Source organism: Ictidomys tridecemlineatus, chromosome 4 (genome assembly GCF_052094955.1).
Source record: "Ictidomys tridecemlineatus isolate mIctTri1 chromosome 4, mIctTri1.hap1, whole genome shotgun sequence".
In the NCBI taxonomy this organism is placed as follows: Eukaryota; Metazoa; Chordata; class Mammalia; order Rodentia; family Sciuridae; genus Ictidomys; species Ictidomys tridecemlineatus.
The window spans coordinates 203,435,530-203,461,172 of record NC_135480.1 but is presented as its reverse complement, the minus strand read 5'-3'; the positions used below and the strand labels follow the sequence as shown (position 1 = coordinate 203,461,172).

Sequence of the window (25,643 nt, the reverse complement as noted above, 5' to 3'; positions counted from 1 at the left end):
ACATCTGTTCTTCTAAAGAAAATATGACTATAACAATTTTAACTGCATAAAAAGGCACACTGTGCGAATATTGCCATTAAACTAATCTAAACCAGGCACAGTGGAATACACCTGTAATCCCAGAGGCTCAGGAGGCTGAGATAGGATTGCAAGTTCAAAACCAGCCTCAGCAAAAGTGAGGCATTAAGCAACTCGGCGAGACCCTGTCTCTAATAAAATACAAAACAGGGTTGGGGATGTGGCTCAGTGGTCGAGTGCCCCTGAGTTCAATCCCAGTATACCCCTCCCTAAAAAAAAACTAATCTAAAACACTGGAAAAGAATAGAACATGAGAGGAATTTTGAAGTAAATTGTCATAAACATTATGATTACAGTGGAGTATTAGTCACTTTAAAATACTGGTTGAGGGGCTGGGGTTATGGCTCAGCGGTAGATTGCTCGCCTCACACATGCAAGGCCCTTGGTTCCATCCTCAGCACCACATAAAAATAAATAAATATATTTAATAAAGATATTGTGTCCAACTACAAAAAAATAAATATTTTTTAAAAAATACTGGTTGAGGGGCTGGGGATGTGGCTCAAGCGGTAGCACGCTCTCCTGGCATGCGTGCAGCCCAGGTTCGACCCTCAGCACCACATACAAACAAAGATGTTGTGTCTGCCAAAAACTAAAAAATAAATATTAAAAAATTCTCTCTCAAAAAAAAAAAAAAAATACTGGTTGAGCCAGGTGTGGTGGCGCACATCACACACCAGTGACTGTGGAGGGGGGGATGAGGCAGGAGGATCCCAAGTTCAAAGCCAGCTTCAGCAAGTTAGCAAGACTCTATCTCAAAATAAAACATAAAAAGGGCTGGGGATGGGCCAGGGTTGTGGCTCAGTGGCAGAGCACTTGACTAAGCATGCTTGAGGCACTGGGTTCAATCCCTGGCACCACATAAAAATAAATAAAATAAAGGTATTGTGTCCATCTACAACTAATAAAAAAGAAAGGGCTAGGGATCTGGTTCAATGGTTAAGTGCCCCTGAATTCAATTCCTGGTACTAAAATAAAACAAAATACTGTTGAGCTGGGCATGGTGGCACACATCTGTAAACTCAGGAGGCTGAGAAGGAGACTCTCAAGTTTGAGGCCAGACTCAGCAACTTTGCAAAACCCTATCTCAAAATCAAAAGGACTGGGAGTGGTATAGCCCCCCGGGGTTCAATCCCAAGTAAGGTGGTTGAGAAATACTAATCTAGATAATAGGTTCACATCTCATGTACAACAAACAGGTATTCAACCCATGATGGACAATCTGGGCAAAAAGCCAACACGCTGATACATAGTCTATAATAACGAGGTCAATATTAAAAACATATTGCTGAGATAATACCTTTTACTCATTCTTTATACTAAAATAAATTCCAGGAGCAAATATTTTTAAAAACCACCATAAAGAAAAATTTCAACAAATGAACTAGGATAATTGATATAGGACTACTATTCTCCAATACATAAAGAATTTGTATAGGCTGGGGATATAGCTCAGTTGGTAGAGTGCTTGCCTCACATGCACAGGGCCCAGGGTTCGATCCTCAGCAACACACACACACACACACACAAGAATTTGTAAAACCTGGGGCTGGTGGGTGGGAAACCACCAAAACCTCAATAGAAAAATGTGAAAAAGATATAAACAGGCAATTCACAAAGATTTAAAATTGACTCAAGCCTGGCACTTGCTTGTAATCCCAGCAGCTCAGAAGGTTGAGGCAGGAGGATTGCAAGTTCAAAGTCAGCCTCAGCAAAGGTGGGACGCTAAGGAGTTCAACCCCTGATATCTCCCCCAACCACTGACTCAAACATATAAAAAGATGTTCAAACTCACTCAAGAGAGAAACTCCATTGAGGTCTCATTCTTACCTATTAGCAAAAAGTATCATCATACATTCTTTGACAAGCAAATTGGTACAATTGTGCATTGGTGTTTAGATGACAAATTATATACCTTATGGAGTGGACTTGGGCAATGTATATACAAACTACATTTGGATTTACTTTTTCCCCAACAGTCTCATTCCCAAAATTTTATCCTAAAGAATCACTTCCCACAAAACGAAAATACACATGGACAAGCCTATTAAAATACTGCAAATTACTGGAATCAACCTAAATATCCAGACTAGGAGAGAGGTTGAATTAACTATAGGACCTCTACACAACAAAATATGTAACTGGAAAAAAATTGACATGGAGTGATTTTCAGAATATATTAATATACTAGGTGAAAAAAGACAACTACAAGAGTATTTTGTGTAAAAAAAATAAATAAACTAGAAGGCTGGGGATATAGCTCAGTTGGTAGAGTGCTTCCTTTGATGCACATGGCCCTGGGTTCAATCCCCAGCACCACCAAAAAAAGAAAAAAAAAATTCAAGACCAGCATTGGCAAGTTAGCAAGATTCTGCCTCAAAATAAATAAATAAATAGATAGATAGATAGATAGATAGATAGATAGATAGATAGATAAAAGGGGTAGGAATGTAGCTCAGTGGTAGAATGCTTGCTTAGCATGTGTGAGATCCTGGATTCCACCTATAGTACCACCATCAAAAAAAAAAAAAAAAAAAAAAGTAAAGCTCTTTGGAGAAACTGCTGAGTCCAGGAACAGGGAAAATACAATTTATACCTGGGACACTTTATTGTGCCAAAAGAAATGAAAACATATCAAAGGAACCCAAGAGTTGACAAAGAGGCTCCTGGGTCTTATGTCTCAGTTCTAGAGCACTTGCCTAACCTGTAGAAGACACTGGGTTCAATCCCAAGGGACTTCAGGAGGGAGGCTTCCATTGGCCAAATCTGAGACATTTAAAACAAAATAAGTGGGCTGGGGATGTGGCTCAAGCGGTAGCGCGCTTGCGTGCGGCCCAGGTTCGATCCTCAGCACCACATACAAACAAAGATGTTGTGTTCGCCGATAACTAAAAAATAAATATTAAAATTCTCTCTCACTTTCTCTTAAAAAAAATAAGTAAATGAATAATGATAGTAATAGATACGACTCACTGAATAAAACAGGAACCCATGAGTCCATATTGAAATAAATAATCAGAGGAGAAAAGAAAGCTCTTTTTTACAATAAAATGCCAATTCTTTTATTGTAAAGAAGATCTTTCTTTTCTCCTCTGATTATTTATTTCAATATGGACTCATGGGTTCCTGTTTTATTCACACAGAGGGAGCAGGGAAGATACAAAAACACCATTTGGCAACATCAGAGAGGTGACTGATTCAGGTGGAAAACATAAATGAATTCTCAGGTTGAGGAGAAAAGGTTTAATGAGGAAAAGACATATTGGAAATCTCTGGAAAACCTCCCTGCAAAATAGTAATCAACTATGAAAGTGAAAAGGAATTAGGTGGAGAGACTCAGCAGACACCAACATGAACAGGTGGATCAAGGTGAGCATCATCAGTGTTAAGGTGGGCTGACATCTGTGGGTGTCTTCACCCGACTTATTGAGAATATAGCGTCATTTCTGTGGCATTCCCGTGAAGAATGCACAACCTGAGTTTGGTGGTTTGAAAACACCAGACTAGGAATCAACCTTACAATGTAAGGTCTACATTCTTTGAAACTGCCCGAGACATCTGTAGATAGGTTATCTGCAACCAGTGAATAGGAGTCGGCTTTAACTGTCTCCACCTCCCCCCACCTCTAGTATAGGACTTTGCGAATACTAGGTTCAGTGACCACGTTCCCCCCCCCCCACCAACTAACTTAACAGATTCGCCCAATGACATCTAAACATTTGGTCGTTTCACTGCAGCAACAGTGAGTCAGTGACCATGTGACTCACTCTCCGCTATTCCCAGAGATCCCAGCATGAGGGAAAATTAACAGAGCCGGAGAAGCTAGGGTTGCTTTGACAACAGGAGGAGGTACCTAACTCCGGCTGGGATGGCGATGAAGCCTCAGACGGAAGAGTACCTCTGAAGTAAGGCAGCCCCTCGAGAATCTAGAATAGGCGGGAGGGACACGCTCACACAGCAGTAAAGAAATGCACACAGGATGCTAGAACGCACAGCTTTCCCCGCGCTGGGCGTCCCAGGGCGGGGAAAGAGCAGGGCCCCATCGCCGGCGTCGACGGGGCCTACTCCTCTTCGCGGCCGCCGCTCACCTCGCCCCGCAGCAACCAGTCGCGATGGTAGCAGAGACGACCTTTGCTGGAATTGCGTAGTGCCTGCAGGGTCTCCCAGCAGCGACCCTCGGACGGCATGGCCAGTCCGGCGGCACCTTCAGAGGCGCCTCTGGTGTCAAAACAAGCCCTCGAATCAGCCGCCGAGAAAGGGCGCCTGCTTCCGCTTCCGGGGCGCGCACGCAGCGCAGGGAGCGTAGCCCCGTTCCTAACGGTCCAAGCCACGCCTCCGGGTGTGAATGCAGGTTAGGCTGCAGAGGCTCCTTGTGCAGAGCGAAATGAGAGTTTGCAGAAAATCCTGCGCCCTTAGCAAGGATTTGGAGAAACTGGAACCTTCTCACACTGCTCGTGGGAATGTAAACTTGAGCCGTTCCTCAAATGGCTAAGTAGAGTTAACATTTCTTCCGCGTATAAAGCAGAGAAATGAACACACCCACACGAAAACTTTTTATATAAATGTCCATAGCAGCCGTAGTCATAATGCAAGCAACCCCAATATCCAATTAGTGACTGGATAAATGTTATATGTATAGCCATACAATGAAATTATTCTAAAGAAAAAAAAAGTTCTGATACAACACAAACCTTTAAAGCATTTTGCCAAGAAGCCAGTCAGGAAAGGCCACGTGATTCCATTTATGCGAAACGTCCATAATAGGCAAATCCATGGAAGAGACTATTAATAGTTGCCAGGGGCAGGAAAGGTGCAGGGAACAGGGTAGTGACTGCTAATGGGCATGGGTTTCTTCTTGGGGTGGTGAAGATGGTTCAGAATTAGATAATGGTGATGGTTGCACACCTTGGTAAATATGCTAAAAACCACTAAAATTATGTTTTTGGAAACTAGATTGAAACCAGAGGCACTCTACCACGGGGCTACATCTCTATTCGTTTTTATTTTTTTGAGACAGAAATCTCACCAATTAGTCTAGGTGGCTTCCAACTTGTGATCCTCCTGCCTCAGCCTACTGAGTAATTGGAATTCAGACATACACAACCTCACTTGGTAAACCATTTTTATTTTCTGATCTTTTTTTCAAACTCCCTGGACTTTTTCTAATATTTTACAAAAAATAATTGTTGGGAGAGTCCTCCAGGAGTGGACCCTTCAAAAAAGACCCTTCCCTCACTAGTTAAACAGCTTGGCTCTGCACTCCTAAGAAATAGAAAGTCTGGTGGTCTATATTCAGAACATAGTATTTAGGCTTAAGTGTAAAAGTGGGATATTAAGATTCAATCAGAGCTAGTTTGAGATTCCCAACCTGTATCCAGTCTAGCCATTTTAACCGTAGCCCTTCCCTTTGCCCTCCTCAGAGCCAATCACATAGATTGTAACCCTGAACTATCAGAGCAAGTGCAGTGCTGATATGGATAAAAGCAGACAGACTACCTGCCTACACAGGCTTGCTTGCCAGACTGTTCACTGTTCTGTAGCACATCCTTCTGCAGAAGTTGCCTTGCTGAGTAACTTCAGCACAGGCCTGATTTCTTGCAGCACCTGGACACTTTAAAAACTGCACTGAGGTTGTTTTCAGTAGTTTGGCAAAATTGAGAAGTTATACAGATATTTGTGCACATTTGTTTAAGTTTGCAAACAGTCCTTTCTTGGAAAGGACTCAAGTTCAAATCCATTTACATAAAGGGTAAGAAAATAGGCTCAGTTTTGTGGCAATGGATGCTGTAGTTTTTTTAAATGAACTTCCTTTGAACAACTGAAAGTTGGAAAGGACAAATGTCCACTCACCAATAAATGGTTATATGAGTTTTCTGGTCTTTGAAATCCAGATGCTGTGGGTCTGGGTGTGGAGGGGATTGTCTTTGTGGACAAAGAAACCTCTGGAGTTGTGGATGTGGGTTAGAATGGCTGAGATGACAAAACTCAAGACCAGAAGGCCATCACCAGCTAGAAGAAAGGCTAGGGTTTACTACAGTGTCAATTTGTTTTCTTTGAAGAATTTGTTCTTGCCAGGCATGGTGGTGTACACCTGGTATTCCAAGCAACTTTGTAGGCTGAGGTAGGAGGATTTCAAGTTCAAGGCCAGCCTCAGTAACTTAGCAAGACCCTAAGTCTCAAAATTTAAAAAAAAAAAAAAAAAAAAAGGGAGGGGACAGGAGTTGTGGCTCAGTGGTAGAGTGTTCACCTAGCATATGCAAGGCACTGGGTTCATCCTCAACAGCACACACCAAAAATAAAGATATTTTGTCCATCTAAAAAAAATATTTTAAAAATAAATTTAAAAAGGGCTGGGGAAGTGGCTCAGTGGATAAGCACCCCTGAATTCAATCCTAGTATAAAAATTTGAAAAAAAAAGTGTTCTTTATTTCTTAAAATTTGTTTTTTGTTTTTGTGGTGCTGAGGATCCAACCCAAGCCCTTACACATGGTAGGCAAGCACTCTACCACTGAGTTACACCTTGGCTATTCTTTTAAATGCAGGAAAATTTGAATAAAAATGGTTCATGATCTTATAATTCAGAAACCAATTCATATTTTATTCTTTTTAACCAAGTCATATTTTATAAGCACATCCCATCCCCTTCCTAAAGTGATCTGCCTAAAACATCTGGACATCTCTCACGTTGTCAAGTGAAAGCACATGAAGGAGAAAGAACCAAGCTGGGGTGAAGTGAAAAGCCTGGTGATTCATGCACAAAGTACTTTGAAATCATTTACTCACTCTCTCTCCTGTATTTTACTAGTTTTTTTTTTTTTTAAAGGGGGTGGGAGTGGGTAGTACAGGAAATAATCCAAAGGAATTTAAATAATCATAAAAACTTTCTATAAAATGACACAAATATTTCAAGAATAAATGCATTCCAGAGATACAAAAAGAAAAAAAAGCCCAATGTGATTGGGATTATGCTTGTAAAAGGACAGATGGAAATGAACCTCTATAAGGATCTACTGTGAAATACTTAGAGGCAAGTGGTTCAAGGAAATTCAAGCATGAGAGATTTCTCTGGCCTTGGGGAAACACTGCACCCTACCATACCCATAAGAAAAAAAGTAAGTGAAGATGCTCACAACCTAGGAGCAGCTCCTGCTAGTTCAGATCAGAGAAAATCCAGGACAGAGATTCCTAAAAAGACAAGGGCTGGACAGGGACTGGAGGAAAAAGTCCAATCCAAATGTTCACTTAGGAAAGGAGAATCTTGGCAAAGTCAAAGTGAGTAAAAATCTGGTACCCCAGTGCAGTAGTAAATGTAAGGCCTGTCAAGGAGAAATCCCCATAAGGCAACTGAGGGAGGAGAAAACCAAGAGCTTCCCACTTCCTCCTGTGCTGTTTTAGGGGCTCTTCTGGAGTCAGTAGCTAAGGACAAGACCCTAAACACACTTCATCACTGCGAGAGAGGAAAACCAACAGGCTTTCCAGCTATGGCTTGGCAACACCTCAGTTGCCAGGGCACTAGGCAGGGCTCCAGGCCCTAGATAGCTGGCCTCAGGGAGGGGGAGATCGGGAGCGGATGGGAGAGCTTGTCAAATAGGAGGTATAGGGACTATCTCCAAACACGTTGGCATATGAGGACTTTAGAAACTGGACATAGTTCTGCATGCTGCGGTTAGTACTCTCCGACTGCTCCAGGCGGTCTTTAAGGTCCTGCAGGCGGCTCTGGTAGCGTCGATCAGCCTAAGAGAAGAAGCCAAGCATGGGTAGAGTGCGTGAGTCATCTGGAACAGGCAAATTGGACACACAGGGACTTTTTTAGAGGGTGCCAGGGATTGGAGGAGATGGAAGAGATTGCTAATGGGTAGGGGGTTTCTTTCTTTATTTTTTTTTTTTTTAAGAGACAAGACCTGAAACTACTGGACTCAAAAAGGGATCCCTCCTGCCTTGGCCTCCTGAGTCCCTGAGACTAAAAACATGTGCCACCACTTGAGCATTACAAAAAAAAAAAAAAAAATTCTAAACTTAGCCAGGCATGGTGAGGCACACTATAATCCCAGAGACTCAGGAAGCTGAGGCAGAAGGATTGCAATTTTGAGGCCAGCCTCAGCAACTTAGTGAGGCCCAAAGCAATTTGGCAAGACCCTGTCTCTAAATAAAAAATAATAAAAAGAACTGGGGGTGTGGTTCAGTGGTTAAGCACCCCTGGGTTCAATCCCAGGCAACCCCCCTGCAAAAAAACCCCAAACATTCTAAACTTAGATTGTGCTAATTAATTATTCAAGTCTGTATTATTTTGAAACTTATTGAATTCTACAGTTTGAGTGAATTTTATGGGATACAAACACCTAGTAAAAACTGTTTTTAAGAAGGCCAAGGATACCCTTAAGAGATGGGGAGAAAAAAAAAACAGAAAACAATGAAACTGTATGAAGTTCATAAAAACAGTTTCATCGGAACACCTTCCCCTGCAGGCCCCAGAAAGCTAGAATCTCAGTCTTTTGGCCCTCTCTTCTGGTCCATTCCCCCAGTCCAACTCACATCATCACGGGTCCGCCGCAGCTGGCTGAGTTCAGTTTTGGTCCTGCTCAGCTGGGTCTCAAGGTCCAAGATTTTGTTCTGGGCTGCTCGCTCCTTGGAGAGTGCCTGCTCCTTGGTTTGTTCCACCTGCACAGAAGACAGAGAGATAGGGCTGGCTAACCTGACACAGGTAACACGGGCAAAGACAGTGCAGTGGCCCTCCTGAATCTCTCACAACCTGGTTCCAGACAGCACTTGATGTGGGTATGGAAAGCCTTCTACTGGAGCCTCAGGGTAGGATAACCATGGGGTCTGCTCCTGCAACCCAGCTGTACTGCTCGCCCTTGCCCCATGAGTCATCACCTGAGATGTAGAAGAACTGCCTAAGTCCCAAGAGGGCAGAAAGTAAATAGCAATCATGTATAGAAAGTGCTGAACCCTCTACAACAAATACTCATCTAACAAATTAATGAGGCAGGAACTACTTACTATATTTCCTCAGATGAGGGAATAGGCATAGAAAGGCTAGGTGATTTGCCCAAGATAACAGAATGTTGTGAATGGAATTGAGACTGACCTGCTTCCTGGCATCTTCAAGGGCGCTCTCCAGCTGCCTTGCCAGTGACCCACATTCCCGGGTTTTCTCCTCCAGCCGCAGCTGGGACTGGTGGATGGCTTCCTCCCTCTTGGCAATCACCTGGAGGAACTCGACATTCTGGGCATTGGTCGCCTCCAGTTTCCTATGTGAAAGGACTCAATCAGATCCTGTGCTAATCCACCTGTATGTTCCACCCAGCCAGGGGGGCGCCATCACCCCTGGACTGGGGGTCTCATCACGCCAAAAATCTCCAAGGAGCCATGGGAAGAAACCAAAAGAAATCTGCAGGTTAGCAGGGTGGCCACTGCACTGTGTGACTGAAACAGCTGTTAGAGAACAGTATGAAGAGGGCAAGAACAAGTCCACACCAGGCATGCGCCATACTCGTGCACGTTGTCAAATGGAGTACAGCAACCTGCAGCTCACCAAGGGCCTGCCATTATCATCTCCACTGCAGAGATGAAGGAACTGAGGCTCAGAGAGGGGAGATCACTGGCTGAAGGGCAGCTCAGCAGGCAGGACTGTCACCAAAATCTGTGCCTTTAACTTCTGCTATTCACTGCTGTCTCCCTCAGCAAAGGGACTTTGGTTGACCACTCAGCATCTCATGGCCATCCATGGGTTCACATTCTATCCCCACTGCCCTTCCAGGTACCTTCCAATTTAAGGAGTGCTGCAAGTCCTGATGGAGTTGGCTGCATTTTCCAGGCCAACAGGGTGGAACAGAGGTGAAGTATAGAAGGTCCTGCTCTCCATTTATAGATGCTAATGCAGCCCTGGAGGCAGCCAGTGACAGGTCTAAGTCACAGCTTTAGCAGGTACCAGTCACAGCCTCTCCTCAGCCCAGTTTCCTCATATTTAAAATTGGAATACCAGCTAACAAATATATATTAACCTATAATGAACATCTTTCTATGCCAGGTAATGTGCTTAAGCTTTCTGTGAGAATCCTCTCAACAAAGACTCCAAATAACTCCAAATAACAAAGACTCCATCAGCTAGATTACCATCCCTACCTTCATCTTTCCTCAATTCGAGGAAGCTAGGATACAAAGCAGTTAAATGATTTATTCAAGCTCACAATACAATTACATAACAGAACTGGGACTCAAGGTCAGGGCTTGATTCTGAAAGGAGCATGCCTCACATCTGCCTCCAATAGTCCATAAATAACAGAGAAGAGTCATATCAGAGTGGTCATGAGGAAGAAGATCGGAAACACAGGGAAGAGAGAGAGAGGAAGTGCCCACCCTCCTGCTGCAGTGTCCTGGCTGCTCTTTTCTAATTAGCCCTGCCAATTTGCTTGGATGGAACCTTCCTCTGTGTGTATAAATGTGTGTGTGTGTTGCTATGGATAGAACCCAAGGGCCTCATGCATGCCAGGCAAGAGCTCTATCACTGAGCCACATCCCTAGCCCTTGAGCTGCCTCTGGAATAGATAGTACCTTCAGGTGGGCTGACCTTGGTCACACCATCAGATAGCATCTCTCCAGGCTGAGACCCACTTCCTCTCTCCCAACGAGGCTTACCACTGGAATAGAAGCAGCTTCTCCTCTCAGGTCTGCCTAGCACCTTCCAGGGCCTTGAGTCCCTCAAATACTTCCGCACACTAAGCACAAATCAGCTAAGTGGCCGAAAGTCTCAGGTCCTAGGAAGAGATGGGACCAAGTGCCTCTAACCTCTCCAGTTCATCCACCTTCAGACTCAGCTGTTTATTTTCCTTCTGGGAAGCCTGATGTTTCTCTCTCGCCATCTCCAGCTTGTCCCCCTGGTGTTCGATCTACAATGACAGGAACACAGACTGGTTTATGAAAGAATTTTCTCTTCTCCCGTGACCTGTCATCCACACCCAGGAAACTGTCATCCACACCCAGGCACACTGCCCTCAGCAGCTGTCCAAGTCTCAACACACAACCTGGAAGAGAAAGGAGAGCGGGGACAGGTCAGGCCCACTCCAAACCGGGAGAAGCCAGGTTGGATGCTGAAGAACCACCGTGATGATGCTTTCTTGATCAGGAGAGGCCACTTGGAGGCCCAGCTGTGATTGGGAAGACATGAGAAGGCAGAAGCAGACGGTGGCCCATACAATGGACCATGTGGTTTTACCAATTATGTTACCAGTTTTCCCTAACTGGGGATAAATGCAAACAAGGCAATCAAACAGCTGTCCATTCTTCCAGGCTGGCAAATTTAAAGTTACCCAAGGGTTGCTTTAGGCAAAAGGCCGAGCGTGCTCAGGGTTAATTGAGAAAATTTTAAGTTGAAAGTCTGCAGACATGGGCTTGGGAACCAGGTAGATCTATTGGTACCAAGTTGCTGTATGATGTTATAATTACTTCTCCCCTCTAGGCCTTGGGCTACTTTCTATAAATGAGGAAATAATACATTCCCTGTGGAAAGAAATCAGAGAATAGTATAGTACAGAGCAGGTACTCAAACAATAGCTCCCTTCATGACTACTCCAAGGAAACAGGTTGAGAGAGGGGAAGGGTCCTGCCCAAGGTCACACCAAAAATGAGTGGCTTATGAGTTCTTAGACACTGCAGGCAGTAGGCATGGTTCCAGTAACCCAGAGGCAGACTGATTCTGGAGCAAGGAACTGCTTGCTTCTGTCTCTCAGGACAGAATCTCAGTGCATCTGTGAAGAATAAGGAGAGCAGTTAAAGCTAGAGAGAGATGCAAATAGGGAAAACTTGGGGTCTCCCATCTGTGGCTGTGGGGCAGAGGATTAGAAGCAGAGTATAATCAGAGGCAGGGGAGCACAGAGCACTCAGAACGGGGCAACCACCGGCGGGCCCAAGGGCTTCAAACGAGTGACGGCTCCTATGACTACAATCACTTTGTCCAAACACGAGGTATTTGGCACACCAGACTTTTATTTCACAGCACTGATGATAGCTCACTCCTTTCAAAAAGCAGCAGCCAAGAAAAAGGAAGTGGTCCTCCCTCGGGGGGCGTGCAGCTCATCTTGGTAAGCGGGCCCCTGCTCGGGCTAGGTCGTGGGACCCTTTCTGCCAGTCCCTTACCCGGCTGCGCAGGTCTGATATGATGGCTGTAAGGTCGATGTTCTTCCTCTCATAGCCCTGCAGCTGGTCTTGACATTCGGCCAGCTTAGCCTCCGTGATCTTGAGGATGTCAGGCAGCTGCTGCAGGTCAGCCAGCTGGGACTGGAACTGCCGACGTGCCTGAGCAGGAAGAGAAGCCCACCATTGGCACAGGCGCAGCTACCACTGGGGCCACACAGAGTCCTCTGGAGTTAGGGCAAGGCTGCCTAGAATCCCAAGAGGATCCTGCAAAACCCACAGGCAAAAGCGTGGCCTGCTCTCCCTGCAGGTGTCCAGCTGCTTTCTGTGGTACTTACTTGAGCCTGCTTTGCTATTTGAGCTTGTCATTCGTTTAGTCATCAAATAACAGTGGCAACCATAAACTAAAAAGCCAAGACCTTACTGGAGGCAGCAGTGCACACCTGTATTAAATCCCCTGGATTAAATCCCCAGGGGGGGAGGTGCCGAGGATATAGCTCAGTTGGTAGAGTGTTTGCCTTGCATATACAAGGCCCAGCACCTTGTATATGCAAGGCAAACACTCAATCCCCAGCACCACACACACACAAAAAACCGAGACCTAGGTATCTTCATAAGGGCTATATGCATTTAGTTCAGACCATAAAATGAAGTCCATGCTGGTGTCCACATACACAAGACACTAAGTATCCAGGGAACAAGTCATTGGCCCACAATCACTCAGAAAAAAAACTGGAAAAGCCAAGATTAAGGCCTAGTCTAACTGCATAGCCCCTAGGAAGGCAGCCACAATGCTACAAGTCAGATGGAAAGTAAGAAATTCCGGTCTTGCTCCACCTTGGTACTTAACAAGGAGACTAAGAACTAGAGAGGGGCAGTGAGCTTCTCAAGGCTACAAAACTAGAGACTGAGCCTGACTTGAGCTATCTCTAAGGTAACTATTAAGATGACCCCTATGTTCCAGTTAGCCAACCATCTCTAGAGTAAGGTGCTTTGGGAAGGAGATAGGAGGCATGGTTTTCAGGTGGCACAAAATAAAGACACCAACAGAATGAAATGGGCAGGCTGAAGACCTAACATATCGTGGATCTGAGTCCTCTTTGATGCTCCATGCAGGTTCTGTTTTTTTAAATAAGTGGAATCTGGGGGCTGGGGCTGTAGCTCAGTGGTAGAACACTTGCCTTGCATGAGTGAGACCCTGGGTTTGATGATCCTCAGCACCACATAAAAAATAAATAAAGATATTTAAAAAAAAAAAAGTGGAATCTGGGAGTATAGCTCAATTATAGAAACATACTCATCATGTGTAAGACCCTGGGTTGATCCCCACCACCACAAAAAAGAACTGCAAGAGAAGAGGGAAAAAAACCACAAGGGAAAAAAGGCATAATAAGCATGAGAGAGAGAAGAAAAGAGAGGACAAGATAAAAAGAAAGGAGAAAGCGTATCTGTGGTGGAGCAGACCGGCTCACCCATGGGAAATGTTACTCTTTGTCATCCAAATCAGGCAGGGTCAAAGGCACACATTGGAGATAGATTCACAGTCATGAAATTAGACATTAGAACTGGGTAAGGAAGGAAGCAAGGAAGGGGAGCAGTACCGCCTCAATCTCTTTGTTCATCTCGTCTTTAAGGATCTTGTTCTCTTTGTCACAGCGTTCTAGCTGGGCAGCCACTTCATCAGCCTCCAATCTGGTTTTCATCACCTAGGGATCAACAATGCAATGGGACACATTAGACAGAAGCACATTTGGCTAAGAACCACCAGCCATGCCCACTGCTTCCTGGAAGACGAGAGTGGTGAGCCTGATGGCAGTGAGGTGGGCATCGCTAGAAGGACTAGGGTTTACCTGACTCTTATAGTTGTCGATCATCCCCTCGTAGTTCTTCACTGATGCCTTCAGCTGTTGGACCTCAATGTGGGCCTGGTTGAGCTTGTCCTCCATCGGGGCAAAGCTCGCCTAGAAGGGATGAAACTCTGAGAACTACCAGTTCTGGATCAGGTGGCCCTCAACTCTATTCTCAGAAGCCAGCAAAGGAAAGGCCCCTACTCTAACCCACACAGCAGCTTTCCAGTCTCCAGGTAAGATTCCTAATGTAGCCAATTCAGGTGAAAATGGATACAAATTTTTTTTTTTTTTTTAAACTACTGGGGATTGAACCCAGAGGTTTAGGGCCTCACTAAATTGGGTCTAATTAAGTTGCAATCCTCGTGATTATAGGTGTGCGCCACCACGCTAAGCTAATAAATTTCATTTTTTATTTCAAAAGCAATATAGAATTTGTTCAAGAAAATGGAGGGTTGGTGGTGTGGCTCAATGATACAGTAATTACTTGCCTTGCCTAGTATGTGTGTGAGGCCCTGGGTTTTAACCCCAGTACCAGAAAAAAAAAAGGGGGGGGGCATAAACCTAGCCACACAAATTATAATGCAAAATACGTATGATATGGTTATATATCTATAGTTCTGTGCTTATTTTATATTTGTCAGCAAGAATGGGATAATACTTCACTTACTACTTTGCAACATACTTTTTAAATTAACAATATGCTGTAATTTTCTTCTCAAGTCAATAAATCTCCTCTAACCCGAAATATCACCTTTGATAAGACAGTATAAGTATAAATCATAGTATCAAAATACAGTAAAATAAAAAGCAGTGATTTAAAAAAAAAAAAAAAAAAAGCCGGCACCATGGTGCACACCTAACTCAAGAGGCTGAGGTGGGAGGATCTCAAGTTCAAGGCTAGCCTGGACAACATTGTAAGACCCCCATCTCAAAAAAACAAAACAAAAATAAAAATGAATAAATAGATAAAGCTTTAAAAAAATGGATCTAAAAAGATGTCTGTGAAATAAAGTTAAATAAGAAAAGCAAGGGGCTAGGGTTGTGGCTCAGTGGTAGAGAGCTTGCCTACCCATGTGGCTTGGGCTGGGGATGTGGCTCAAGGGGTAACGCGCTCGCCCCGCATGTGTGGGGCGCTGGGTTCGATCCTCAGCACCACATAAAAATAAAATAAAGATGTTGTATCCACCGAAAACTGAAAAATAAATATTAAAAAAAGGAAAAAAGAAAATAAAGAAAATTATCAGATGTATATTCTTTTCCATACCTAATTAAAATCAATCTTACTTAACAAATCAGGGGGGAAAAAAACTTATAATGCCATGCCCAGATAGATCAATAAAAACCAAGATCAAAGATGTCTCTCTAGCTAGAGCACAGTGGCACACGCCTATAATCCCAGCAGCTCAGGAGGTGGAGGCAGGAGGATCGTGAGTTCAAAGCCAGCCTAAGCAATTTAGTGAGGCACTAAGCAACTCAGTGAGACTCTGTCTCTAATAATGTGGCTTCAGTGGTCGAGTGCCCCTTAGTTCAATCTCTGGTACCAAAAAAAAAAAGAAAAGAAAAAAAGATGTCTCTCTAAATAAAGTCCATCTCTGCTCAGGTGCCTCTGACCTGGCTGCTGAGTCTCCAAAGCTGAGACTCAGGTTAGGTTCAAGTTCCACTCCCAAAATTCCCAGGGCAAAATCCCGGCAAGAAACTTGACTTTTTCCAAACCTCAGTTTCTGGTTTGTTTGTTTCTGAGGTGCTGCAGGTGGAACCCAGGGCTTCACACATGCTAGGCAAGTGCTCTACCACTGACCTACACCCCTAACCCAGTTTCCTTGGTCTTCTTCCAAATGAAGATCATCATTATATTACTTCATCATTATATAACTAAGAGGCTGAAGTGAGAATGAATGCATGTGAATGGGCCCAGCAGTCCCCCAAGAGAACCAAGATTAACCTCAAAGTTAGTCAGCTCCATCTCACAGGGGCTGGCTAAGCACACTATATAAAACACTTCTCTTGCATTACCACATTCCCATGAGGACTTCTTCTCCCTCAGCTCAGGGAACTTAAGCAATAAGCAACACAGTGTCTCACCCAGGCCCTTCGACTAGTGACAGATGGAGTAAAGACCTAAGCCCAGGGCTCATAGCCTGGAGAACATGCCCTTTAGCTGCCTGAAGGCTCTCTGAAGACCCCTGGCTCATCTCTGTAGCCCAAGCCTGTCCCACTATTGGCCTTGGGTTCTCCATTCTGCCTGGTTGGAAGTTCCCAACAGACCTTCAGCCTCTCGTTCTCCAACTTGAAGGCAGAATACTCAGCAGTCTGCCGATGCAGTCTCTCCACCAGACTGTCTCGATCTTCCCGCATCTTCTCCTCCAAGGTTTGTTGCTGGTTTACAAGATCTGTCACCCGGCTGGAAGGTTGCAAAATGACAGCAGATCGAATAAATTCCACAGGTTCTGGGGAGCTCAGGTCTTTGTGAGGAGTAGCACCAAGTATCCCTACCCACGCCAGGTCTCATCTCTTAGCATGTTGCTATTTCTTAGCATTTTGCTACCTAGTTAAATCCTCTAAGATTTGTCTCCCATGATACTACTCACTCCAAGAAGCAATCTATAGTAGTTCAATCATAAATGATGACTTAAGTATGTGCAGGGGCTGGGGGTGTAGCTCAGGGGAACAGAGCACTCGCCTAGCATGTTTGAATCCCTGGGTTCAAAGCCCAGAAGTGAAAAAAAAAAAAAAAAAAAAGGAGAAAGAATACATCCTTCTTTCTCTGTGTGAAGCCAAGACGCTCCCTGAAGACGAGAGACCAGGGACATGGTCCCTCCTAGCTCCCCTGGCACCCACCTGCTCTCTCAGCTCATAGGGCCTTGATGTTATGAAAGATTCCTCTGGAATTGTTTCCTAACCTCCCAAGTGGTGGCCACAGATTACTGGCCAGGCATTATTCACCAGCAGGGCACTGGATACATTGGACTTTGCTCCCCACAGATACTGCCAGGTGCCTCTACTGACTTGGTTCTTGGGTATGAACACCCAGCTGGCAATGAGTATTTAAGGAGAGAGGTCTAAGTGCCAGTAAAGATGTCATTTGGGGAGGTAGCAGACTCTGCCCTTTTTCCTTTTCCCTCATTCTCATTATGTCTGGAACCAGACCTGACACATTGGAGTCCTAGGCCTCATAGATGGCTTCCTAGCCTCTTGACCTCAAACATATCATAAAACCTTGACTCTGCATATGCTCTCACATGGTTTTGTTTGCTTTTGTTTTGGTGCTGGGGATCAAATCCAGGGCCTTATGCACAATGGGTCAAGTGCTCTACCCTTGACTTTATCCCTAGCTGCGTTCCCAGTACTGTTCACTGAAAGTCTATATTCAGCAAAAACTTATGGAGTAGCTGGGCATGATGGCACACATCTGTAATCCCAGCCACTCAGGAGGCTGAGGCAGGAGGATTGAGAGTTCAAAGCCAGCCTCAGCAAAAGCAAAGCGCTAAGCAACTCAGTGAGACCCTGTCTCTAAAATACAAAACAGGGCTGGGGATGTGGCTCAGTGGTTCAGTGGCCCTGAGTTTAATATCCGCTACCCCAAAAAAAAAGAAAAATAAAAATAAGTTTAAAAAAACTTGTAGAGCACTAACTGGGCCCAACCAAACATCTCATTTTATGTGGCAAACTCCTGTCCCCATTAGGACATCTCTTCCTCACTCTCATTTGCACCACTATCCTTCTACCTTAATGATTTCTTTTCTCCTACTATATGGAGAACTCTGAGGACAGCACTGGGCATACGGCCCAGCACATGGCAGGTTATCAGCATGTTTGCGAAGCTAAGCTGTGGCCTCTCCCTGTTACCCATCCTCAGCCCATGGGATTCTGTCTCTTGCAGCCCATCTTCTCTGCTGGAGCAAAGGCAGGCAGTACATTTGTCTTCTCATTGCCATAGCCCATAGCTGACATTGAGAATGACTGAGTGCTCACTGTTGACAATTCACAAATAGCAAAAAAGTTGAAAAAAGTTCAAAAAAGTTCACAACAACCTGAAGCCATTTTTGCTCCTACTCCCATGCCATAGCAAGGACCTGATGACCAATGGACATTGACAGACAGCTGCTTACCACTAGTCAGACAAGAAAGGGGACACAGGAAACACCTTCTACTCCATCCCCCAAGAATAGGAACAAGGAAGTCAGCGTGCCCATGTACCATACGGCAGGTTTGGACCAGACTTGGGCTTCTGGGACCACAGAAGCAAGCCCACCACCCCCTCAGAGTGCTTGCAAGTGGCGTGGGAGTCCAGGGCTGAGCCAGAACTTGCATGAGCTCCAAACACAGCCTGGCTCAGGGCTGCCCACATCTCAGCCCAGTCAACCCCAACCCAGAGAGATCATGGCATTCCTGTGAGCCTTGACCTCGGGTGCCTGACTCCTTCCCTCCTGTACCCTGAAGTCCTTCAATCAGCCTCCTCTCCTAACACAAAGACGTACTCGTTCAGGACAATAATTTCCAGCTCAAGGTCGCCCTTGTCTTTCACAACCTGGTTGTAGCGGCTCCTCCATGATTCCAGAGTGGATAAAGCTTCAGCAACATAAAGATCCTGGGAACACAGGACAGTGGACATGTCAGCCTGGGATGCTTCAGGAAGGTGAGGCTGGGGCTCACCTCTCCCCCTGACAACCTGAACCTCATTCTGTCCCCTCTCTCTAGAGCACCAGGAGTGACAGCAGGAGGCTGTGCTGTTCCCAGATGCCCAGCACACACACATCCTGTCATCATTCCGACCCATAATGTTGACAGGTCTGAATTGTTCCAGACCCATCTCCTCCTTTTCCCCTTTGAGTCTCCCCAAATTCCCCACCCCAGCCATCCATCTCTCCAGGTCATTCCTTTCCACTACCATCATCCCTCCATTCAACACCCATCGCTTCTATCTACCCACCCCACCATCCAACCCTCCTGGGGCAGCAAGATACCAGCCCCAGCCTGCTACCTTGTCGGCAAGTTGCACATGCAGCTGCTCAGCGTACTCCTCACTCTTCTCAGCGCGCTCCTTCTGGGCTCGGATGGCCTTCTTCAAGGTATCTTTGTCTCGATCTCCCTTTTGCTTCAGTTCCTTCAGCTGCTCCATAATTGCCTCCACTTCTGCCTTGTGCTGGTTCCCACTGCGCTCTAAATTCTGGGAGAGGGCAGAAAGGAGAAGAGAAGGAAAGAAGTGAGAAAGGTAGAGGCAGAATAGGAAAGACAGAAAAGGGGCACAAGCAGAAAGAGGAAATAAGGGAGTGGCCATGAATCAGCTGTGCAAGGACTTCAGGCTCTCCTGATGTAGACCAAAGATATGGTACCTCCAGGTTCCCCATGGCACCTCCTGATTGTCTCAGACCAGCAGGTTTTGATGATAAGACAATCCTTTGGAAGCCTCTTCTCTGAACTCCCAGCCAAGTAGTGAAGAGACACTCCTCACTTAACAGAGATATTGTCCCTTAAGAGCAGTTGAGAATATTGCCTTCCCCTAGTGAGTCTGGTGAACTAAGGGCCTAGGGAACTAAGTGACAAGTCCAGGACATGGCACCCAAGCTTGTCACCTCTGGAAAGACCTTCCAAAGCCCTTTACCCATGACTCTTGCCATTATCTAGAATGTCTCTGGAGAATGAGTGCTTTGGCAGCAGCTGTCCCCTAGACCTCTGGGGCACAATTCTACGGTGGGAACTCCTGGACCAGGCCCTTGCCTCCTCCTTTGCTACTTAGGAGCAGCTGGTAGGTACCTTGATCTGCATGCATAGGCGACTGTTCTCAGCCTCTTTGCAACGAAGTTGCGCCTGCAGATGCCCACGCATAGACTCCATGGACTTTGAAAGCTCAGATGCCGTCTTTGCTTGAGCCTTTGGAGAGACAGAAAGTGATGAAGCCAGGATCTGTACCTAGTACAGCACCCACTGTGCTACACTGGCTTGTAAAGAGGTGCAGTTGCTGGGGACTGTACCTTCTCACATTGTATTTCCTGGAGGAGCTCTTCTACCTCCTTGTCCTTGTCTTGTAGCATTAACAGCAGGCGCTGGGAGAAAATATACACGGTCACACTCCTGGAATGGTCAAAGAGGACTAGCCCAGGAAGGACAGAGAATTGTGTTGTGCTTTAACACTGGGGCCCAGGGTCCCACATACCACAGAAACCCATGGAAAGCATCTGACATATATACTAATTGGGTTGGGGTTTTTTTGGTATTGTAGGGGATTGAACACAAGGTCTCACACATGCTACATCCCCATCTCTTTTTTTTAAGGGGGGAGTAGGGAGGTGTTACTGGGGATTGAACTGACGGGCACTCTACATCTTACATCTCTAGCCCTTTTTATTTTTTATTTGGAGTTAGGGTCTCAGCTTACCAAATCTCTAAGATTATAGGTATCTATCACCACACCCATTTTTTTTTTTTGCTTGTTTTGAGACAGGTCTTGTTACATTGCTCAGACTGGGGGCTGGGGTTGTAGCTCAGTGGTAGAGTGATTGCCTAGCTCACGTGAGGCATTGGGTTCAAACCTCGGCACCATATAAAAATGAAATAAAACATTTTGTCCTCTATAACTAAAAAATGAATTTTAAAAAAAATTGCTCAAACTGGCCTTAAATTTGCTATCCCCTGCCTCAGCCTCCTGAATAGATGGGATTAAAGACATGTACCACTACACTAGCTATATAGGCATCTAACTTCTTTTTTCTTTTCTTTTTTTTTTTTGGTGGTTCTGAGGATTGAACCCAGGGCCTCACAACAAGCTAGGCAAGTGCTCTACCACTAAATACATCCCTAGCCAATATCTATTTTTTTCTATATCATTTTTTCTTGGTGGGGGAAGTACCAGGGATTGATCTCAGAGGTACTGAGCCACATCCCCAGCCCCATTTTGTATTTTACTTAGGGACAGAGTCTCACTGAGTTGCATAGCACACCTCACTTTTGCTGAGGATGGCTTTGAACTCACTATTCTCCTGCCATGGCCTCCCAAGCTACTGGGATTACAGGCATGCACCAACTTATTCGGCTCAATATCTATTTTTTGATGGCTTGGAATCCATAATAAAAACGGAAATGTAGGTCTAACAAAACCTAGTGATTTATAAATCACTAGGTTATCCTTATTACCATTCTTCATGTTGGTATCCAGTTTTATAGGTCAAGCTCTCAAGTGATCAACTAGACAAATCTAGTAGAGCAGCCAGGACAGGGGATGTCAACTCATTTTACAGATAATGAAATCGCCACTCAGAAAAATGCCAGATCAGGAATGCCAATTTCCTGTGTTCCAGTAGCTCCATGCTTTGGGACCTAGCCCTCTGGTCGCCTGTACCCGTTACATCTGACAGGGGGCACTGGTTACCGCTTTCTCGGAGTCCGCCTCTGCAAGCCTTTTCAGTAGTGCTCCTTGTTGCTCCATTAGTCTCTCGGAATCCTTTAGAGAGGGGCAAGGGGAAAGCCAAGTCAGATCCTACATTCTATTGATTCTTTTCTTTTTCTAAAAACATTTCTAAATTTAGGAGTTAAAAATGATTATTAATACATTCTAAAATAGTGAATGCCAATAAAGTTCAAATTCCCCTGCACGCCCCCTTCAAACCTTACCCCACTATTTTTGTAATGGCTTGGAATCCATAATAATAATCAACGAGGGTCTTTCCTGTCCTTTTCTGTGCACTTAAATTTAGCCACAACTAGAGAAATATTATCTTTCTTTAGTCAGATGGGGGATGGCCTAGTGTATAATTCCATAAAACTACTATGTATTTACGTGTTGCAACCTGATTTTTTCTCTCCAGTACAGGGGATTCAACCCAGGGGTGCTCTACCCCTAAACTACATATCTACCCCTTTTTAATTTTGAGGCAAGGTCTCGCATAATTGTCCAGGCTGGCCTTTAAATTGCCATCCTCTTGCCGCAGCATGCTGTGTAGCTAGAATTAAAGGTGTATGCCACTACATCTGGCTGCAATGTAACTTTTTGGCAGGGAGAGGAGGGTGTTTGTTTCTGGTACCAGTGATTGAACTCAGGAGCATTCATTCAACAACTGAGCCACATCCCTAATCCAATTTTTATTTTATTTTGAGAGGGTTCACCTAAATTGCGGAGGGCCTTGCTAAATTCTGAGGCTGGCTTTGAATTTGTGATTCTCCTGTCTCAGCCTCCCAAGCAGTTGGGATTATAGGCCTGTGCCCTGTGCCAGGCCACAATGTAATATTTTTTTGTACCAGGGATTGAACCCAGGGGTGATGAATAACTGAGCCATATTCCTAGCCCTTCTTGTATTTTATTTAGATACAGAGTCTTGCTAAATTGCTGAGGCTGGCTTTCAAATTGCGATCCTCTTAACCTAGGCTCCCATGATTTTTTTAAAGACAGCTTTATTGAGATACAAATTTGCTGCTGGGCATAGTGTCACACCCCTATAAACCCAGTGATTTGGGGGGACTGAAGCAGGAGGATCACAAGTTCAAGGTAAGCCTCAGCAACTTACTGAGGTCCTAAACAATTTAGTGAGACACTGTCTCAATTAAAAAAAATAAAAAGGGCTGGGAATATAGATCAGTAGTAAAGCACCCTTGGGGTAAATCTCCAGTACCAAAAAAAAAAAAAAAAAAAGGAAAGAAAATTAAAAGGACTGGAGATATAAGGATATAGCTTAGGAATAAAGCACCATGGGGTTCAATTCCCAGTATCAAAAATAAATAAATTTGAAGATGATTCTATTCATCCATTTAAAATATCCAACATGGTGACTACAATTAATAATAGTGAATTGTATGCTTAAAATTTGCTAAGAGAACTGAAGTGTTCTCACCACACAAAGTGACTGTGTAAGGTGATCATTAATTAGCTTGATTGTGGTATCATTTTACAATGTACATATATATCAAATCATCTCATTGAACACCTTAAACATATACAAATATACATATGTGTGTGCATTAGAAATTGAAGCCAGAGAGGCATTTAACCCCTAAACCATACTCCTAGACCTTTTTATTTATTTAGAGACAGGGTGTCACTAAGTTGCTTAGGGCTTGCTAAATTACTGACACTGGCTTTGAATTCATGGTCCTCCTTCCCTCAGGCTCCTGAGTTGTTGGGATTACAAGCATGCGCCATCACACCCGGCTTTACTTACTTTCCAAATATACTTCAACAGAATGTGGGGGGAAAGGTACACTTATACATTGTTAGTGGGAATGTAAATTGGTACAATTACTTTGGAAAGAAATATGGAGATTCCTCAGAAAACTTGGAATGGAAGCACCATTCAACTCAATCATTCCACTCCTCTGCATATACCCAAAGGACTTAAGATCAGCATATACAGTGATACAGCCACATCAATGTTTATAGAAGCTCAATTCATGATAGCTAAACTATGGAACCAGTCTAGATGCCCTTCAACAGATGAATGGATAAAAAAAATGTGGTATATATACACAATGGAATATTACCCAGCCATAAAGAATGAAATTATGTCATTTGCCAGTATATAGATGGAACTGGAGAATATCATGTTAAGTGAAATAAGCCAATCCCAAAAAAAACAAAAGCCAAATATTCTCTCTGATATATGGATGCCAACACACAATGGGAGGGGATGGAAGAATAGAAGTTCATTGAATTAGACAGGGTAATGAAGGGAAGGAAGAGAGGATGAGAATAGAAAGACAGTAGAATGAAATCAGGCATAACTTTCCTATATTCATATATGAATACACAATCAGTGTAACTCCACACCATGTACAACCACAAAAATGGGATGTATACTCCATGGATGTAATAATATAATAAAATGTACTCTACTGGGGCTGGGGTTGTGGCTCAGTGGTAGAGTGCTTGCCTAGCATGGGTGAGGCACTGAGTTTGGTTCACAACACTGCATATAAATAAATAAATAAAATAAAGATCAATCAACAACTAAAAAAAATTAAAATTAAAAAAACAGGGCTGGGGATATGGCTCAAGCGGTAGCGCGCTCGCCTGGCATGCGTGCAGCCCGGGTTCAATCCTTAGCACCACATACAAACAAAGATGTTGTGTCCGCAGAAAACTGAAAAATAAATATTGAAATTCTCTCCTCTCTCTCTCTCAAAAAAAAATAAAATAGAGCATATCTCACCAAACACACAGACACACACACACACACAAATAAAAAACCTTAACAAAGTCAGAAAGAGTATATTAATAAAGTATGCAAAATTCAATGACTTTTGGTATATTATTACTTTTTAAATGTCTAAATTTTTGGTAAAGTATAACATAAAACTTTCTATTTTAATCAGTTTTTTAAAATTTCTTTTTAGTTGTAGGTGGACACAGTATCTTTGTTTTATTTATTTTTTGGGGTGCTGAGGATCGAACCCAGTGCCTCACACATGCGAGGCAAGCGCTCAACCACTAAGCTACAACCCCAGCCCCAATCAGAACTATTTTTAATTGCACAATTCACTGACTCTTTTTGTGGGGTGGGTAAGGGGATTGAACTCAGGGGCACTGGACCACTGAGCCACATCCCCAGCCCTATTTTGTATTTTATTTACAGAGACAGGGTCTCACTGTGTTGCTTAATGCCTTGGTTTTGCTGAGGCTGGCTTTGAACTCATGATCCTTCTGCCTCAGCCTCCTGAGAGCTGGGATTACAGGCATGCACCACTGTGCCTGGCTCGCTTACATTTAATACACTCAAAATATTGTACAAACATCGCCCATATCAGAAGGGTAGGAGGGAAAGAGAGGGCAGGGGATTAGCAAGAACGGTAGAATGTGATGGACATCATTATCCAAAGTACATGTAATGAAGACTCAAATTGGCCAACATACTTTATATACAGAGGTATGAAAAATTGTTGTATATATGTGTAATAAGAATTGCAATGCAAAAAAAAAGTACATGTATAATGGCATGAATTGGCATGAACATACTTTATATACAAAGATATGAAAAATTACGCTCTATAAGTGTAATAAGAATTGTTATGCATTCCGCTGTCATGAATTTAAAAAAGTGTAAAAAAGGGGCTGGGGATGTGGCTCAAGCAGTAGCGCGCTCGTCTGGCATGCATGTGGCCCGGGTTCGATCCTCAGCACCACATACCAACAAAGATGTTGTGTCTGCTAATAACTAAAAAAATAAATAAGTAAATTTTTTTTTTGAATTTTTAATATTTATTTATTTATTTATTTTTAAATATTTATTTTTTATTTCTCGGCGGACACAACATCTTTGTTTGTATGAACATCTTTGTTTGTATGTGGTGCTGAGGATCGAACCCCGGGCCGCACACATGCCAGGCGAGCGCGCTACCACTTGAGCCACATCCCCAGCCCATATTTATTTTTTAGTTCTCGGCAGACACAACATCTTTGTTGGTATGTGGTGCTAAGGATCGAACCCGGGCCGCACGCATGCCAGGCGAGCGCGCTACCGCTTGAGCCACATCCCCAGCCCAAAATAAGTAAATATTAAAAAAAAAAAAAATTCTCTCTAAAAAAAAAAAAATGTTAAAAAAATGTGTAAAAAAAAAAAAAAAAAAAAAAAACACACAGCCCATATCTAGTTCTGTTTT

At 43.9% G+C, this 25,643-nt stretch overlaps 2 protein-coding genes across 20 annotated transcripts in view; both read right to left on the bottom strand.

Annotated features, from left to right (window-relative positions):
* Positions 1-4,354, bottom strand: part of Gle1 (GLE1 RNA export mediator) — a 31,796-nt gene extending 27,442 nt beyond the window's left edge. For both annotated transcript variants that reach the window (XM_005321040.4, XM_040286435.2), the window contains exon 1: positions 4,167-4,354. In XM_005321040.4, the coding sequence (XP_005321097.1) occupies positions 4,167-4,265 (99 nt within the window). In that variant the 5' untranslated portion in view covers positions 4,266-4,354. The remainder of the gene's footprint in view (positions 1-4,166) is intronic.
* Positions 4,355-6,655: 2,301 nt separating this feature from the next.
* Positions 6,656-25,643, bottom strand: part of Odf2 (outer dense fiber of sperm tails 2) — a 41,762-nt gene continuing 22,774 nt past the window's right edge. For 17 of the 18 annotated variants that reach the window (XM_078048349.1, XM_021723600.3, XM_078048351.1 and 14 more), the window contains 13 exons: positions 21,427-21,498; positions 20,033-20,104; positions 19,815-19,931; positions 19,042-19,227; positions 18,539-18,648; positions 16,326-16,461; positions 14,061-14,171; positions 13,812-13,916; positions 12,214-12,372; positions 10,867-10,967; positions 9,167-9,329; positions 8,611-8,736; positions 6,656-7,812 (listed from right to left, as the gene is read on the bottom strand). In XM_078048349.1, coding sequence (XP_077904475.1) covers positions 7,624-7,812; positions 8,611-8,736; positions 9,167-9,329; positions 10,867-10,967; positions 12,214-12,372; positions 13,812-13,916; positions 14,061-14,171; positions 16,326-16,461; positions 18,539-18,648; positions 19,042-19,227; positions 19,815-19,931; positions 20,033-20,104; positions 21,427-21,498 — 1,647 coding nt within the window. In that variant the 3' untranslated portion in view covers positions 6,656-7,623. Of the gene's footprint in view, positions 7,813-8,610; positions 8,737-9,166; positions 9,330-10,866; positions 10,968-12,213; positions 12,373-13,811; positions 13,917-14,060; positions 14,172-16,325; positions 16,462-18,538; positions 18,649-19,041; positions 19,228-19,814; positions 19,932-20,032; positions 20,105-21,426; positions 21,499-25,643 lie in introns of those variants that run through there. The other variant, XM_040286433.2, reaches the window with a different exon arrangement.